This window comes from Camarhynchus parvulus, chromosome 19, assembly GCF_901933205.1.
Source record: "Camarhynchus parvulus chromosome 19, STF_HiC, whole genome shotgun sequence".
Classification (NCBI taxonomy): Eukaryota; Metazoa; Chordata; class Aves; order Passeriformes; family Thraupidae; genus Camarhynchus; species Camarhynchus parvulus.
This window is the reverse complement of record NC_044589.1, coordinates 5467660-5486047: the sequence shown is the minus strand read 5'-3', so window position 1 is coordinate 5486047 and position 18388 is coordinate 5467660. Positions and strand designations below refer to the sequence as shown.

The following is an 18388-nucleotide window of genomic DNA, read 5'->3' as shown; positions in this document are numbered from 1 at the left end:
CGCCTCAGGGCACGGACCCTCCCTGGCCCCGGGCGGTGCCGCCTCAGGGCACGGACCCTCCCTGGCCCCGGGCGCGCTCCCGGTCCCGCCTCAGCCGCGCCCCAGGCGGGAAAACGCTCCCGGCGCGTGCTGGGGGCGGGGCGAGGCGCACTGAGGGGGCGTGGCCTGCGCGTGCCCGCCCCTTACGACCGCTGTTCGGGCAGGAAGGGGCGGGGTCCGGTGCGCCGCGCGCGCGCGTGGCCCTACGGAAGCCGGGCTGGCGCGCTCGTGTCCCGGCGGCGGCGGCTGAGGCGGCGGCCCCGGCCTGAGGGGCTGGGGGGGGTCCCGGGGTGCGGACGGGGCAGGACACGGGATGGCGGCACCGTGAGGAGCTCGGTGAGCGGCGGAGGGGCGGCCTGGGACCTGTGGCGCCGGGGGGAGCCGGCGGTTGGGCCGGGACGGGCAGGGCGGGAAAGCGGCCTCGGTGCGAGGCTGGGGCGGGAGAGGCTGTGGGAGCGATGAGGGGGCTGTGAGGGCGCGGGGTGTGGGGCAGCGGAGCGGGGGCGATGGAGGCCGCTGCGGAGCGGGTACCGGAGGGGAGGCTGAGGGCTGGGGCCGGCAGAGGGTGCTCAGTGTCCCCTGTGTCGCTCGCAGCACCCTCAGCACGGACTGGATGCCCACGGGCGGCAGGACGCTGTCACACGCTGCCCGCGCTCTCGGCAGGGGCACAGCGCTCTTCTGCCCTCGCCCACAGCTCCCCGTGCCCAGGCCGTTGTCCCGCCGTGCCGGAGCCAGCCGCGGGTGCTGGTGCCAGCTGCTGTTCCAGCCTGTCCCTGTGCCATCCCCGCAGCCGGCGCTTCCCCTGTCCCTGCTGTTGGGCAGCTGGCTGCGCCCAGCCTGCGCGGCTGCCGGGGACATGGCGGAGCAGCGGTACTGCGTGGACTATGCCAAGCGGGGCACCGCGGGCTGCAAGAAGTGCAAGGAGAAGATCGTGAAGGGGATGGTGCGCATTGGGAAGATTGTTCCCAATCCTTTCACCGAGTCTGGAGGGGACATGAAGGAGTGGTACCATGTCAAGTGCATCTTTGAGAAGCTGGACAAGGCCCGGGCCACCACTAAGAAAATTGAAGACATCACAGACTTGGAGGGGTGGGAAGAGCTGCAGGATGAGGAGAAGGAAACAATCAACAAGTACATCTCAGGTGAGGCACAAGGCAGTGCCAGGGTCACTTTTCTCCTTATTTTCAAGTTATGCCAGAGGTTGTCACCCAGCTTTGCCTTTGCCATGAAATCCTCATGGATTTATTTGTGTGACTTAGGGACAAAGTGAGTGGTGCTGCTTCAGTCACTGTCTCAGCCCTGTAGGAAAGGGAAAAAATGGTCACTTCTACAGTGACACTCCTTGATTCTTTTGTCACACCCGATTGTGGACAAGGCCTGGGTGATTTAATTGATGGGCAAATAAAACCCATGAGGAAGCATCAGTTATTTTCTATTTCCACCTTTTTCTGTGATCTTCAATAGATTACATATTCTAACTTTTGTTATCTGATAAACATCTGGTTCTTTTTTTTCTCCAATTCCTATTTCTTTTAAGGCTTTTTGCTTTGTAAGCTACATAATATGGTGAGGGGTGTATGCGATTAATCCTGACTGACTCTTTGAACCTTTCTGCTTTCCAGAAGCCAATTCCAAGACTGGAGGTACCCCAAAGAAAAAGGTGATAGTGCAGGCAAAACTCACTGCCACAGGACAGCTGACCACAAAAGATCCACCGAAGAAATTCTCTGGATTCTCTGGTAAGAATTAAGAACCTGGTTTTGGGAAATCAATTTCTTTTAATCTCAACATCAAGAAGTGTTATAGCTTGGCTCAGATTGGTAGGTTTTTATCTATAGATGATTTAGGGGTTTTTATTTCTGGTTTGTCAAAAGCTGTCAGTGCTTGAAAGAACATCTTGAAAGATGTTTGGATTTCCAGTTTTCCCAAGGACACAGAGGTTCTGCCATGACCCACATTGTCAGGCTGACTCCATCTCCCTGCATCCATTGGCTCCTTGCAGGCAAACTGAAGGTGTAGGCTAAAGTTATTCCATGTGGAGCTCAAAATCTGGAAAAAAACTGCTGAGGGATTCTCAGTTGTGTTCATGGGAAGTAAAACTTGTCCTGAGGAGCAGCTGCCAGCAGGACAATCCATCTGTGAGCTCTGACTGACCTGAACACACCTGGAGCTCCAGAGTGCCCAGAGCCACAACAGAGCCACCGACATCAGCTTCTGTAGGGGATTGGTTTTTGGAGACAAAAGGGGATGGGGATGTATTCCCATAAAAATTGATAAAACAGAGGCATCTGCAAGGAGAAATTAATTTTCACCATGGTTTAGTCATATTTTTCTGGTAGAATTAAGATCTAGGAAATTCTGGTGTAATGTGAAGGGTAAAAATAGTTGGAAGGTTTTTACAAAAGTCATAAATTTTAGTCTGAAGCTTTGCCAGCACACTGGGATTGTTCCCACCTTGCCAGGCAGAGCTAACTTCAACATTAGCTCCACGTTGTTAAAAAAACAACTTGTGATGTGTTTTGATGCAGCCAAGCCAAAGAATTCAGAAGATTCTCCTGCAAAGTGTGCCCAGAAGCCGAGCCTGTCTGCAGCCCGGTGTGACCCCCAGCACAAGGACTGCCTGCTGCGCGAGTTCCGCAAGCTCTGCGCCATGGTGGCTGAGAAACCAAGCTACAACGTCAAAACCCAGATCATCCAGGACTTCCTCAGGAAGGGATCTGCAGGAGGTATGGATCCAGCTGGGAGTTCTCGGCTCTCTCACAATCAGCTTCAAAGGCTGGTCTCAAAAGGAAAGGGGAGATTCAAATCTTGTTGTTGTATGTGGTCCCAGCTGCGGTGGTTTCTGAGCTGTGGAGGTAATCTTTGAAAAGTGAACTCTGCAAATACCAAATTCAGACAAAAATGTCTCACTCAGGTGCTGTGGATGCCCAATTTAGAGGCAAATTGTGGCTGTTTTCCTTATGAATTCCAAACCCCACCTGTGGATTTTATCCCCAGGATTATGCAAATGGGCACAACCAACCAGAGCCTGGACATGAAAATAAATCCATAAATCCTCACTGTTATAATCTGCTTTTTTTTTTTTTTTTTCCAGATGGTTTTCATGGTGATGTATACCTGACCATTAAGATGCTGTTACCAGGTGTCATTAAAATAGTTTACAACTTGAATGATAAGCAGATTGTAAAGCTGTTCAGCAGGATTTTTAACTGCAACCAGGAAGAAATGATCCGGGACCTGGAGCAGGTGAGTGCAGACAGCTGCTCTCCTAATTTCTACTGTTCAGCTCTTTGCTTATGGAAATTCTGTAATGCTTTAGGTTTTTTACTCCTTTGCTTGACTGTTAGAATGGGAGCTGGTGATGGTGATTTATTTTGGTTTTCCTTGGCTTTAGCAGTTTTCATAGCATTTTCTGCCATCTGGAACCTGTAGAAAATCATGTTTAAATGGAAAGCAGGATAAGAATTCACCTGGCAAAGCTTTAGAAAGCAAGACTAAAATTATCTAGGCGAGGTGGGCTGCATCTGTCTGTCTAAACTTCTTTGTCTGGCACATTGCTACAGAACTGAGTTACATTGCTCTTTTTGTACCATCACACATCAAAACCTGGGGTTCAATTAACAGACCTGTCACTGGCAGCTGCAGTTGGTTATTACAATTAAGCTGCTACAATTGCAGGTGCTCAGTTGTGCACTGAGTCCTTGTGCACAGGAGCTGGTGATTGACTGTGCACCCTGTGATTCACTGCAAGGTGCAGAAAAGGGGTGAATTAGATAATAATGGTAATTTTTTCATCTCTGTTCATTGCCTTGCTGTGTACTGCCTTCTAGTGACATCACTAGCCTGTCCCATGTCCTTGGATTTACAAGTGGATTTATCCCGAGGAAATAAAGAGTCTGTGCTGCTGCAGCAGTGAAAAATAGAGCCATGAGATGATGCTGGTACTCTTAATTACCTTTCTTGGCAAATTAAACAGCTGAGCAGCTTTACGTGTCGTGGCAGCTTCCTTAAGTGTTTGATTCCAATTTCTTTGTGCAATCCCAGCCTCACTCCTGTCCTTTATCCTGATGGAACCATGCAGAATCCCCAGTGGCACCCCCATTCTCTGGCCGTGCCTCTCATCCACACCCTGGTTTTGTTTTTGGAGACAGGGAGATGTTTCTGAGACCATCCGGATTTTCTTCGAGCAGAGCAAGACCTGTCCTCCAGCAGCCAAGAGCCTCCTGACCATCCAGGAGGTGGATGAGTTCCTCATGCAGCTGTCCAAGCTCACCAAGGAGGATGACCAGCAGAGTGTCCTGCAGCAGATCAGTCGCAGGTGAGGGAAGGAATCAGCCTCTGAAGGTTTGCTCAAGCACTGGAGTGGTTCTCTTCAAGCTTGAGTGGTTCTCTTCAAGCTGGGGTGGGTGAAAAATGAATCATGAGCCACTGAAACTGAACTTAATTAGCACCTGTAAGCTGCTGTTAGTGGTGTGATTGAGACACCTTGACAGCAGTGGAGAGCTTTTATGGCTCTTGTTCATGCTAGAGAACTTTGTCCCTGCCTGTCAGGACACTTCAATCAAACAAATGATTTGCAGCAACACCCTAATGGTGCTTAGCTGTTAATTAAGTTGCTGTTCTTAAGCATGTTGGGAAAAGCCTTCAAGTAATCTAGACAAAGATTTTTGGTCTGGCTCTCAGTTTGTGTTGATCTGAGGCTTAGGATTTTCTGGTAAGTTACTCTCCATGCATTAAGTAAGTAAATTTTGGAAGGTACATCAACACTGAGGCAGAGTTAATGTTGACATCAAGATGCTGGAAAGCTTTTTGGATATTCCCATGTGTCTCTGAGGTGTCACTATTGATTGGTTAAACCCTCTGCAAAGGGAGGGCCTTTTTTTAAGGAGACCTGGATGAGTTTCTTCTTTTCAGCTGAAAGTTCAGTTCACACCTTTACTGAATCTTCTCTTCTTCAGGTGTACAGGCAATGACCTGAAGTGCATCATCAGGCTAATTAAGCATGACTTGAAAATGAATGCTGGAGCAAAGCATGTGTAAGTGACAGGAACCCAGAAGTGCTCATTTCCTGAGGCAGCAGCAGCAGCCCTGAGGCTGATCCATGCTCCCCCTCTCTCCATGCTTTGCAGGTTGGACGCTCTGGATCCCAACGCCTACGAGGCGTTCAAGGCCTCGAGGAACCTGCAGGACGTGGTGGAGAGGGTGCTGCAGAACCAGCAGGAGGCAGAGAAGGTGCCAGGGCTGAAGAAGACCCTGAGTGTGCAGGCCTCACTCATGACCCCAGTGCAGCCCATGCTGGTAGGTTGGGCCCCTCCTGGCAGCCAGGCAGGGACAGAGACCCCACCTGGGAGGGGCAGAGCCAGGGCAGTGGCTGTGCAGTGTGGGCTGCCTCTGTGCAGAGCTCAGGATAGTTTAATGCCAGTTTAGAAAGCATCTCCTACCACTAGGCCAAGTATTCAATATACTCAGTAACTGCCAAGCTAAAACCTTCCCTTGCTCTCAGTCTCTTGTATTTGTTTGCTGTCATTGCAGAAGTTGATCCTTTCTCTGGAAAGAGTGTAAGCTTTCCAGTGGATTAGAGATTCAAATAAGTCTGGTTTTTTGTGTGAACAAAGCAGAGTTAAATATTTACTTGTGGGCTGAGCACACTCCTGCAGAAGGCACAGTGCACATTTTAAAGCATTTGGAGAGGATAAGCACTGAAAAGCTGTAATTATCTGGGCATATGCAGATATTAGTAAGTGAATAATTAAGGAAAACTTGGACTCGCTAACAAAGGTTCTGGACAAAAAGCTCTACAAGGGGATTCATTGTAGCTCATTCATGAACTTGGGTAGCAATAGCTTTATGTTCCATGTGTCACCTGGGGTTTGGCCCCTCTATCCCCAGGCTGAGGCCTGCAAGTCCATCGAGTACGCCATGAAGAAGTGTCCCAATGGGATGTACGCCGAGATCAAGTACGACGGCGAGCGCGTGCAGGTGCACAAGAACGGGGATCACTTCAGCTACTTCAGCAGGAGCCTCAAGCCTGTGCTCCCCCACAAAGTAAGCACCTGGGCACTGCCTCACCCCCTGTGCCAGCTCCCCCTCTGCATTCCCAAGTTTCCTTCTAGGCAAGGAGGATTCCTTCTCATTTCTAATTTACTTATGTGTAGAATGTGGAAAAGCAACACCTAGAACTGTAATAATTTAATTCCAGTACACATTAAGAGCTTGGAATTAAATTTCATCTGTCTGCTGTAGAATCCTCTCTTTGCACTGCATTTTGGGAGCCTTGCTGCCAGTTGGGTGACTTGGTTCTGTTTATTAAAGTCTCATTTTTCTATTTGTGAGTACCACAGAACTGCAGATGTGCCACATGTGCCTTATATACTTGTGGAGAAAACACCTGCATTGGAGTGAATCCCTCTCTTCAGCCAGTTATTTTTCCTTTTGTTTTTTTCTTTTCCCAAGGTAGCCCATTTCAAGGATTTCATTCCCCAGGCTTTCCCTGGTGGGCAAAGTATGATTCTGGATTCAGAAGTTCTCCTGATTGACAATAAAACTGGCAAGCCACTTCCTTTTGGGACTCTTGGTGTGCACAAGGTAAAAAGAAAAATTAATTAAAAATGGGTTTTTTGTTTGGAGGCTGTTACACTGCTGACTTAAACACAATCTGTTATCACAGGATAATTTCAGAGCTCTGGTGCTTGTTAGAGCATCTGGGGAAAATAAAAATAAGATTATTGAGAAGGCAGATATTGAAAAGCTACTGCTCTAATACAGTAGATTTGATACTAACCTGATCCCTGGCAGGACATTAACAGAACTTAATTTCAATAATACTAAAAAAATCTTTGGAAAATATTACAATTCCAATTCTGTCATTGTTTCTCATAGCTTGAGCAATGAGACCCTGGGGGACCACAGGGATGCAGTGATTATTCCATGCAAATGTTATGTAGTGCTTGTGTCTAGGCTGAATGGGGGTGAGGAAAAGGACAGGAAAATGAAAATTAAACTGTAAGTGCTTAAGTTAAAAGTAGCCATTAATCTGCTCTCTGTAGAAATGTGGTGGGTTTTTTGCAGCAGTAGTGACAGATGTTGCATTGCCCAAAACCATTAATATTTTTAGCATTATTTTCCATTCCTATGAAATGAGCATTTTTTATGTTCTCAGCTTGTGCTTGGACTCATTCAGTGTAAATCTGAATTCTCAGAATGCTTCTTTTAGAAGAGGCATAAGCTTATGATACCTAAAATATTACAGAGATAAAAATCCATCATTTTATTACTTTGCTAAAACTGTTTGCTGTGACTGCAGAATTGTGTTAATTGTATTTCAGAAAGCTGCTTTCCAGGATGCCAACGTTTGCCTGTTTGTGTTTGACTGCATCTACTTCAATGACATCAGCCTGATGGACAGGTATGGCTGCCAGGGGAGAGTGGCTGGGCTGGTTTCCTGGGATGAACTGGAAAACCTGGGCTGGAAAACCCCACTAATGCAGACAAACCAGTTCACCTGGGCTGTCAGACTGGCCACTCACTGGGAGATCAGGGCAGCATGGGAGGGACCTTGCTGTGCCAAGGAGTTTTTCTGTGCAGCTCCTCTTACTCTCCAAAACACTGGGATCAGCTGCATCTCAGCTGCTCATCTCACGTCCTCTAAACACACTGTTAACACTGGAATTTCCATCCTGTCACTTCCTGGAGGAAAGTAAGAACTAGTTGTTCTCTCTGGAGCTCTCTGGGATGATTTAATGACTTTAGCAGCTTTTTTTCAATGCTCCTGTTGGGATTGCTGCCTGTCCCTCACTGTCCATGCCCTGCCCTAGGCCCCTCTGTGAACGGCGCAAGTTCCTCCACGACAACATGGTGGAGATCCCCAACAGGATCCTGTTCTCAGAGATGAAACATGTCACAGTGAGTCCAGAGTGCCCCTGCAACCCTGACCCTGCTCCTCCAGCACTTGGCTTTTTTTTATGATTAACTCTGCAAATTCACCCTGGCAAAATGGTTTTCCTTCTGCTCTGTGTGCAAGACTTCTTGAGCCAACATTGTATTCCCATCTTCTCCTGGCCCCAGCCCCTTCAGTATAATTTTAACTTGCATACCTGAGGTTTGCTGGCTTGTTAATGGTTTTGTAGCCATTATCACTCTGACCCTGTTAGGAGGAGTTCAACTCTGCTGTCACTCAGTGTGTGCTGTGCAGTGCCGAGCTGTGACTGCAGCCTGATTGAAGGGAGCCAGACTGTGCCACTTCCCAAACTGGCAGCTTCAAGTGCCACACAGCCCCTTGAGACTGGCTGCTAGAATCTGCATTTAGGCAGCAGCATGCTGGGATTTTCCTTTGATTATGCACAAGCCTGATGTCCCATAATTTTTCCTCATTGCTGCTGATTTCTGTGGTACCTTGGCTTTGGTGGAGAATGCTTGGACATTTTGGGCAGAAAAAGGTTCATAGGTCCCAAGGCAGTTGGATGGAGAAGGAAGCAGGCACTGCTGGCTGAGCAAATCTGACTTGGGACATCCTGGGACACAGCCAGTGGGGCAGCCACGTCTCTGAGGGGTGTAATTTAACCAAACAAAGCTTCTCTTTTTGGGACATATTCCCAGCTTAGACACTGGATGTGCAGCAAAGATTTATCCATTTACAGGATCCTCTCTGGAAAACTGTTGTGAAAGTGCCTCTTCCTCTCTCTGCAGCTGCCTTGGGTTTAGTGCACCACTGCTCCAAACACAAAGCCTGAAGATCTCAGCCCTTTTTAGAGGCCTGAGCTAACCATGCTCCCTCTCCTTTGCAGAAAGCTTCAGATCTGGCAGACATGATCACCCGGGTCATCCGGGAGGGGCTGGAAGGGCTGGTGCTGAAGGACATAAAGGCAAGTTCCCCTTCACTCTGTACTGGTGTCAGCTGGGAATTTGGGAGTGACAGCAGAATCACACACTCAGCATTCCAGAAACATCTCTGGGTTCCTCTCACTGCTGACACCCAATCCAAGCTGCTCCTCCTGCTGTGCTCAGGAGCTGCTGGGCTGGGTAAAGGCCAGGGCTGATTGAGGAGCTGCTGCCCACCAGGGGATCTCTCTGAGGGGGCTCTGCCTTCCTTGCACAGGGTAATTATGAGCCAGGGAAACGCCACTGGCTGAAGGTGAAGAAGGATTATCTCAACGAGGGGGCAATGGCTGACACTGCTGACCTGGTGGTGCTGGGGGCTTTCTATGGACAAGGCAGTAAAGGTAGGTCTGGAGTTGGCTTAAGTCAGAGCTCTGTCTGCTCCAGGAATTCCCAAGGTTTTCCTGTTCCAGGCCTCCAGAATGAGGGTGGCTGGAGCAGTGGTTACCTGCTGCAGCCCATCCTGTCCTTGCCATGGCTTTGCTGGTTGGCACAGCAGGGCTGGAGGTGTTGGGCTGGGCTGTTGCACAGTGCAGGGGCTCTGCTCAGCTTTGTGAGTGGCTCTGCAGCCATCACAAGCTCAGGCCTCAAAGACACAAAAAGATTTTGGCTCAGAAAAGCTGTGGCTTGTCCTGTGCAAGGTGTGAGCCCTGCTGTCCTGTGCAGGTGGGATGATGTCCATCTTCCTCATGGGCTGCTACGACCCCAAGAGTGAGAAGTGGTGCACGGTGACCAAGTGCTCTGGTGGCCACGATGACGCCACCCTGGCACGTCTGCAGACAGAGCTGGACATGGTGAAGATCAGCAAGGTGAGAGGGGAGCCAGGGGATGCTCAGCCAAGGGTTCAGCTGCCCTGGAGGTGCTGCTGCATTGCAGGGTGGGAGTGCCCTGCCAGGAATGAATCAGAGTTAAAGCTCATCAGCCACTTGACACAAGTGAGGAGTCAGAGCAGCCAGCTCCTGGAGGAGGCACTGCTGGAGTCTGTACCCAGACACTGAGTGGGAAGCCAGGCACCATCTGTTCCCTGCTAGGACAAGATTTTGTTGGGAAGATCCCAATTTTTTATCTGGATTTTTGGGCACCTTGTGATTGGCAAAGGCAGTCACTAGATGGGGCTGTGGGAGGGAAGTGCTCAGTCAGACTCTGGTGTGGTGGCTCCATAACTTGGGGTTGGAGTTAAGATTTCTGTCAGTGATTTATCTTGCTTTTCAACACTGGACAAATAAACAGAGAGCTGAATTTTAATATTACCTTGACATCCTGAAGGCCATTTGCATCAAGGTTGTAGAATCTTTAAAAAAAAAAGGGTAATTTTACATGAATCACAATTAGATCAACTGTTCTTGTTTCACACACAGAATGACAGGAATTGAGGGCTGTGTTTCAGGCAAGATTTGTGATTTTCCAGATGAGGCTTCAGATCAGTGCAAGTTCCATCCATGCAAAGGCAATGTAATGCCTCTGTGCTGACCTACTTCTAGGTTGTGTTTCAGCAGCTTCTGTTGTAGAATTAGGTTTATATTTGATGGCAAGTGTCAATAATTTGAATTTTGTGCTTTTAATTAATAGGATCCTAGTAAAATTCCAAGGTGGCTAAAAATTAACAAAATCTACTACCCAGACTTCATTGTCCCAGATCCAAAGGTAAGTGCTCTCATAATCATTTCACATTTAACATTTCCCAGCCCTTATTCTGCAATCTTCTATAAATCCTTTAGAAGGACAACTTAGAAGTTGTCTGTGTTACAAAATAAATCTTCATACTTGGAATGGGAAATTAAGCACAAGTTTTTATCTCTCAATCTTGCAGGTGCATTTGAGGCTAAGAGCTTCATGAAGAAATCACACCTGCAGCAGTTTTGGGAAATATTCTTGTGCATTAAATCCCTTCCAGAAGTGAGCTTACTTTAAATTTGAGATATGAGAAATCTGACTTTAAAGGGTTGAAACACAACTGCAACCCAAAAGTTGCTGTTGTTGTAGGGAGTGTGTCAGTATGCCTGAAGGAGAAGGTGTCACTTAGAAATTGGCATTTTGTGTTAGTGAAGGGTCTCTGGCTTAAAGAAAAAGTAGTTTTAACAATGAAGGTGACCAGGAAGGTCACTGTTTGTAGATGGAGCTGTGCTGGGGTGGAGAGTGAGTGGGGGTGAGGCATGTGAGCTGGCCCCTGAGGGAGCACAGGGTGTGCCATGGCTCCTGAGGGAGCACAGGGTGTGCCATGGCCCCTGAGGGAGCACAGGGTGTGCCATGGCCCCTGAGGGAGCACAGGGTGTGACATGGTTTCCTCCCTCCCTCCCTGTGCTCAGAAAGCCCCGGTGTGGGAGATCACGGGGGCCGAGTTCTCCAAGGCCGAGGCGCACACGGCTGACGGGATCTCCATCCGCTTCCCGCGCTGCACCCGCATCCGCGATGACAAGGACTGGCAGACAGCCACCAACCTGCAGCAGCTCAAGGTGGGTCAGCAGGGGCCCTGCAGCCCCTGGCACCAGGCTGAGCTTCAGGCAGATCACAGCATGCACTGAAGGCACCTGCTGCCTGTCATGGCACCTTCCCTTTTCCCTTCGTGCCGGGCTCGGGCTGGGTTGTTCTGCTGGAGGCTCTCAGGTCTCTTGAGCTGTTGTGTTGCTGTGCCCTGTCAGAGAAGTCTGCAGGCAGTTGGTTCCATCAGCTCCTGTGGCAGGGTGAGGAGTGACCACAGAATCACAGAATGAACTCTGTTGGAAAAAACCTTCTGAGATCATCATGCGCAACCTATGACCTAACACCTCAGCAGCTAAACCATGGCACTGAGTGCCACATCCAGGCTTTTTTAAGCATGTCCAAGGACAGTGACTTCACCACCTCTTTGGCAGACCTTTGTTCTCTCCATGCTCACTCAGTTCCCCATCACTTGCTGAGACTGGGAGAGGCATTTGGGAAGTGCCTGTGGGTACAGGGGCCAAGTGGCACTGGCCAGGACCCCAGGGCTGCTGTGCCATGGAAAGCAGGAGTGATGCAGCCCCCAGGGCCTGCCAGGATCCCCCTGGGGAGGAGAGAGGAACAAACCCCTTTGCAGATGGGCCCTTCCCACAGTGAGCCCTGGGCACTGCTCATCCTTCAGGCTGTTGCAGATGATGTGGATGTGGCTTTTGCTCCTCCCTGTGTGGCTTCCCTTAATGCCAGGAGAGGGGTGCAGTGCAGGGAGCTGGGACAGAGGTGACAGGGAAATGACTGCAGAGGGATGCAGGAAGAAAAGGCTTTTGAGCAAACACTTCAGGGGGAGAACACCAGAGCAGTCTGTGCATCACAGCTCATCTCCAGTGTCAGACATGATCTGTGCTGTTTCGCTGGCAGGAGCTGTACCAGCTCTCCAAGGAGAAGGCTGATTTCAGTGTTACAGCTGGGGAGGAAGATGAGTCCACAGCTGGCAGCAGTGGAGAGAATGATGGGAATTCCAGGTCTTCCACACCTCACAGCAGTATTAAGAGTCCCCCAAGCAAGTCACCTGCAAAAGCCCAGAAGGCAGAAGGTAAGGTGATGGTGCTTTCAGGAGGGAGCCTGGGGCAGTGTCCTCTGTGCTTGGGGCAGGCTGGCTCTGGGCCCTTGCCCTCTGTCAGAGACTTGATGATCCCACCTTTCACATGGATCTCAGGGATAATGGGCAAAGCTGTTCAGATCCTTGGTTTGGCCTTGTATGAATGGAGTAGCCACAGCTCTGAGGTGTCCTGGGATTGGGAAAAGAGGGATGGAAACAGCTCTGATGATGCTGTGCAGGTTGGTGTTCACTGCTCCCATTTGTGCAGGTCACAGCCCCTTGGTGTGAGATTGTTGGCCATGAGCCAGTGTTTAATTTGATTTGGATGGAATTCATGTGTATAAAGGGACACGTGGCTGGAGGTGATTTCCTGGTGAATTGAGCTGGAACATGAAGCAGATTGCTGAGCAGTGACACAGAGGACAGAGTGGTGACAGCATGGAGGGCAGGTGGCAGCAGCAGCCTGGGAATGGGGCAGGAGGCTGCCCCACACCATTTCCAGTAGAAAAATGGGTCTCACTAGTAAGAGTAGTTAGTGGATTTTCCAGAATCCACTGGATTCTACTACTCTCAAACTACTCTCCACTAACAGAAGGGGAGAAAACTTTCCCCTTCTGCTCTTTACTCTTTCCTCCAACATTAATACACAACCAGTATCTGGACAGAGCACGCGCATGAACGAAATTTTTGTTTTTAGACAGCAAAGGAATCATTGGATCCCCTCAAAAATCCGAGGAGAGACGAGGGGAGAAAAGAAAAGCGTCTGAGATGGAGGACAATGGAAAAAAGGTACGGACAGGGGGGGCAGGACAGTGGCCACAGCAGGGTGGGGGAGGCTGGGGCAGGTGTTGTCTGTCCACTTCCATTCCAAGGAATGCCTGTCTGTGGCAGTGTTCACAGAGGTCCTAGGATGAGGGAAGAGATGAGAATCTTGACTCCATGTTCAGAAGGCTGATTTATTATTTTGTTATATAAATTATATTAAAAGAAAATTATATATTAAAACTATAATAAAAGAATAGAAGAAAGGATTTCATCAGAAGGCTAGCAAGGAATAGAAAAGAATAATAAAAATCTTGTGACTGACCAGAGAGTCTGAGACAGCTGGACTGTGATTGGCCATTAATTAAAAACAACCCCATGAGCCCAATCACAGATGCACCTGTTGCATTCCACAGCAGCAGATAATTATTGTTTACATTTTGTTTCTGAGGCCTCCCAGCTTCTCAGGAGAAAAGATCCTAACGAAAAGATCTTTCATAAAATATGTCTGTGACACCTGTCCACTTCCATTCCAAGGAATGCTTGTGTTCACCTCCATTCCAAGGAATGCCTTGCCCAAGCTCTGTTTCCTCCCCCCAGCAGCCCCTGCTGGACATTTTCACGGGGGTGAAGCTGTACCTGGCGCCCTCGGTGCCAGACTTTGCGCGGATCCGCCGCTACTTCATCGCCTTCGACGGGGACCTGGTGGAGGAGTTCGACACGGCCTCGGCCACCCACGTGCTTGGGGACATTGATGACAACCCCGGGGCGCAGCGTGTGACTCCCAGGTGGATCTGGGAGTGCATCCGGAAGCGCAGGCTGGTGGCGCCGTGCTAGCACAGGGGGCAGTGCTGGCACAGACAGCTGGGAATGGGGAGGGGAGGGAACGGAAGATCCCTCCCTCCGTGGAGGGGTGGATAGACAGGAAGTGCCCTCAGTAGCTACAGAGATCCAGAGCAGCCCTATGGAATGAATTTAAAAAGTTCTCTGAAGAAATATCACTGCTGAATCCCATTTTTCCTGCCCATACTGTAGACCACCACCCTTCTCCAGGTGCTGGTTTAGTCTCCTTGGGTTTTTAAAGATTGGGTATTTTTATAGATAAATAAAACTGAAGCAGCTTCTCCTTTGCTGTCAGCACTTATTTTCCAAAGGTTCTTCTCTTCCTGTTCAGGAGAACAGAGCAGCAGCTCCATGGGACTCTTGGCTGTGGTGCCAAGGTCATTTGTGTTGTCAGGTAATTTTTTTTCCCCTCCACCTCTTCTATACCCCCCACTAACAACATTTCAGCACCTGGGATCCCAATTCCTGGCTGAGGTTCAGCAGTAGCTGTAGGATCTCTGCTTGTAACAGATTCAAAAACAAAGTTAACTAAATCACAATTCAACTTTATTATAAAATTATAAACCGAACTTCTGTACCAAAACTAGTAAGTCGAACTGTCATAGTACCAGAGGATTTAATAGTGAATAACATGCCCTTTCAAGTAGAATATTAAGTTTTAAAATCTTTAAACAATGTACAGTGTACATAAAGCACATAAATATTTCCATTTACTTTATTAGTTTAGACATTATATTCCTTTGGATCATTAATCAGTTTCCTCCAGGTTTTGATTTTCCTTCAAAAACAACTCACTCATATCCGTAAGTAGAGAATCCATTTTTACAAGGGAAACAAGAAGAGTCCTCCCTTCACAAAGCACATTTTGGAGTCACAGGGTGGGTGGATCTTCTCATCCCTAAAATTTCAGGCATTGATCTGCAGCTTGATTTAACTGCTGTAGACAATAAGCCTACCCTGTACAAGGAAAAGTACATCTATCCATAGGGGAATCATCTTCTTCCTGCTAAATTCCCCCAGCCCTGAGTTTATTGAAAAATATGACAACACGAATTTTCACAGTGGATTTCCTAAATGAGGCTGTTCAGCACATTCTGTATTCCTGCAGCTCTTGGAGCTCCCTGTGCTCTCTGCAGAGCAAACAGAGTCACTCCTTGCCTGCCCTTTTCTCTGGCAGGATGCACTGACTTGTTCACTTTGTTCTCCTGCTGGATCTGTTAAACCTTATGTCAAAGATTAAAGAACAGCCTGACCTGGGACAGAGGTAGGGCTCAGAATGCTGAGGTCAGTCAATGCAGCAGCTGCTGCAGTTCTGAGAGCCCCTCAGTGAGACATCCCTGGCTCTCTGCTGCTGCCTTCTGAGCCATGGATGTCTCATCCCAGATGCTGCTTTGGCTGCAGCTCCCAGAGCAAAGACCCTGCACTCAGAGCTGCTGCTGCTGCTGGAAGTGTCCCTGTGCAGAGCACACAGGTGACTGTGCTGCTGCCATCCCTGCCCAGGAGCTCTGGTGTGTCCCTGCAGCTGCACTTCAGTGCCCCAGGAGCTGAGGGGAGTCACTGCAGAGCCCCCCTGGGACTGTGCTGTTCTCTGCTGGCAGCCAGGCTGGAACACAGAGCCAGCCCCTGGCCCAGAGCAGCCAGGACAGCTCTGCACAGGGGCTCAGGCACAGTGCCATCCATGCTGAGAGATGCTGAGGGCAGCACTGGAGCCCTGGGTGGCTGCAGGCCACTGAGGGGAAAACACACCAGTTACAGTCACCTGCAGCAGGAATTGCCAGACTCCTCAGCACCTCTCTTCCAGCTGAACACAGCCCAGGAGCTGTCAGGGATCAGGCCACAGCCTCTCTCTCCACCCTCGCCAGCAGAAAGGACAGAACTGCTTTTGTAAGCAGTGGAAGGTAACAGACCTGTCCAACTGAGCCCTGGGGAGGATGGGGAAGCTGATCTGCAGTGGAGATTGCTCATGGATCCAAGGGAGACAAAGGCTTTCTTCCATGATTCCCTTCTAAAAAAAGAAAAAGTCACCTGTACTTAAATATGATTGTGTAGCAGTGGAGTCCTCACTACTCTGCAGCTGTGTGGTTTCCTCACCAAACCCTGGGGAAGACTCAAGCCTTGGATTTGTAGCTCCCTCAGCAGGTGGGGGCAGTTCGGTTTGAGCCCCACCTCTGGCACGTGCTGTGAAATCAAAGTCACAAAATCAAACCAGAAACCTCCCTCTGGCACAGAAACAAAAACCCAGCACACAGGGCAAGGCTGAGCCTTCCCAGCCTCCCTCCCTGACAGTTTTCAATAATACAAAGACAACCTTGATATAAAATTACACATTTTTCCACAATTGCACTAGGCTGGAATTAGGGAAAGCAGGGATGGTGTGCCTGTCCTGCAAGCATAACAATTTAACATTAAATTAAAAATAAAAATAAAATTAACAAGTACAGTGACATTTTAACCTTTGCAAATCAAGTTGTTGCTGGGCAGAGCCTGAGCAGCAAAACAAAGGACACTTTTTGAGACCCCAGTTCACTTTTATTATTCAGAGGAAAATACAAAGCCTCTGGAGCTGATCTCCCTGGTGGAAAGCTGGGCATCCATCTGTCCTCAAATTATCCTAGGATGGAGGTGGTTAATGATTGCTGGCAATGAGCTCCGAGGAGTCCAGGCACTGTGGTGTAAAGCACGATGGTGGGATGAGCAGAGTCGGGCATGGCTTGAGCAGAGCACTTTCCCCAGGCTTCCTCCTTCCCTCTCTTGCAGCAGGGTCCACGCTAATCTCCAAGGTAGCTGTCGGCAGGGATGTTGGCCCTTTCCCTAAGAGCACTGAGGCTTTAAGGCACGGCAGCCCTGAGCCCAGAGCCGCCCCTAAGTCCTGAAGACGTGCACGGCGCGGATCACGTACTGCCGGCAGATGGGGCACTCGCTCATGCGCTTCCCGCACTTGGTGCACGTCACCATGTGCCCGCACTCCAGCAGCACGCAGTCGATGGCAGCGTCCATGCAGATCCTGCACAGGTTGTCCTCGGTGCTGGGGGGCCCAGCACCGCCTGAGGGGACAGCAGAGCGCCCAGGGTTAAACAAAGGGAGGTGGGGGGGGTTTGTGCAATCCCACTTGGCTCTGCTGAAGGGATTCCCTAAGGGACGAGGTGTGCAAAGGAACTGCCCTTGTGGCTGCTCCATCAGCTGGCAAGGAGCAAAGTTTTGGCTTTTATACAGTAATTTCTGTGAGATGGAAACAAAAAACACTGAGATTCTCAGAGGCAAATGAAGCAACAGGGGTCTCTCTTCCCAAGTAACAGCACAAGAGGAAATGACCTCAAGTTGTGCCAGGGAAGTTTAGATGGAAATTTCTCCCAATACCAATTTTCAAAAAGGTTGTCAAGCTCTGGAACAGCCTGCTCAGGGCATAAACAACCCTAGGGGGAGTTAAAAGCCATGTAGATGTGGCATTTGGGGACCTGGTTTAGGGGTGGCCTTGGCAGCACTGGTTGGACTGGATCTTGGAGGGTTTTCCCAATAAACAACTCCGTGATTAAGGATCTCACTCACCAGTTTGATCGTCAGTGTCCAAAACTGCAACAGAAGAAGAGAGAGATTTGGTGAGAATCTGAAAAGCTGGGAGAGAAGTGGTACCAGGCAGGGGCTGAAAACCCTAAGGGAGTTGCTAAACCAAAACTGCTTTTTGCTGATCACCATGGGAGGTTCAGGCTGGGCTCTGATCAGGACAGGTTCAGCAACTGACAAGAACCTTCTCTGATACTGAGCTTACAGAACAGTTAAAGCTTTCCAGAGATAAGTGATCCAAAGGGATGTCTCAATTTTTAAGACAGCCTTGGAATGTGTGCAGAGTTTGGCTTCCCAGCGCTGCACCTGCAGCAGCCCCTTGTGCCAGTTCCTCTCCTGTTACACAATCACCAAGGGATTGAACAGACACAGTGAGTGAAAGAAAAGGACACACTGCATCAAAAGCACGAGGTAATAAAAGAATGTAACTCCAAAACTGCTGTCTTAAATCTTGGATCATCCATAGAAGACAAAGCCTAGAGAAACGTGTTTAAGAAAACAACACTACTTTGGACAGCACTGAGAAACAAACATATGACATCAAAGTGCTAAAGTTTCTCTTGTAAGTAATTTACAAATATGTGTCTTTTTTAAGAAATCTCTTCAAAGTGCAAACTGACACCTGGAAAATCAAGCCAGATATATTCTCTAGACACCTGTGTCCCCTCACAGCCACCTGTGCAGGCCCAGGAGTACTCTGGTGGTAAGGGAGTGAAACCCCAGCTACCCACAGTGTGCAGCCCTGGGAGCCACTGCTCTGAGCACATGCCCTGCATCTCCCAGCTGCTCTTTGGT

At 49.2% G+C, this 18388-nt stretch overlaps 2 protein-coding genes across 6 annotated transcripts in view; one reads left to right on the top strand and one right to left on the bottom strand.

The window, feature by feature from the left end:
* Positions 1-236: 236 nt before the first annotated feature.
* On the top strand, positions 237-14313 carry LIG3 (DNA ligase 3). Of its 3 annotated transcripts, none has more exons than XM_030962874.1 (20): positions 237-375; positions 634-1181; positions 1662-1778; positions 2568-2765; positions 3134-3285; positions 4191-4357; positions 4998-5075; positions 5169-5337; positions 5929-6084; positions 6493-6624; positions 7365-7444; positions 7854-7941; positions 8823-8900; positions 9134-9257; positions 9580-9722; positions 10483-10557; positions 11220-11366; positions 12247-12421; positions 13125-13216; positions 13790-14313. In XM_030962874.1, the coding sequence occupies exons 2-20, from the start codon at positions 653-655 to the stop codon at positions 14024-14026; spliced, it is 2937 nt and encodes a 978-aa protein (XP_030818734.1). In that variant the 5' UTR covers positions 237-375; positions 634-652; the 3' UTR covers positions 14027-14313. The 3 variants fall into 3 exon arrangements, with proteins under 3 accessions (XP_030818734.1, XP_030818735.1, XP_030818736.1); XM_030962875.1 differs by having other exon boundaries at positions 13793-14310; XM_030962876.1 differs by lacking the exon at positions 4998-5075.
* Positions 14314-14601: 288 nt separating this feature from the next.
* Positions 14602-18388, bottom strand: part of RFFL (ring finger and FYVE like domain containing E3 ubiquitin protein ligase) — a 29356-nt gene continuing 25569 nt past the window's right edge. For all 3 annotated transcript variants that reach the window (XM_030962596.1, XM_030962597.1, XM_030962598.1), the window contains 2 exons: positions 17579-17602; positions 14602-17076 (listed from right to left, as the gene is read on the bottom strand). In XM_030962596.1, the coding sequence (XP_030818456.1) occupies positions 16895-17076; positions 17579-17602 (206 nt within the window). In that variant the 3' untranslated portion in view covers positions 14602-16894. The remainder of the gene's footprint in view (positions 17077-17578; positions 17603-18388) is intronic.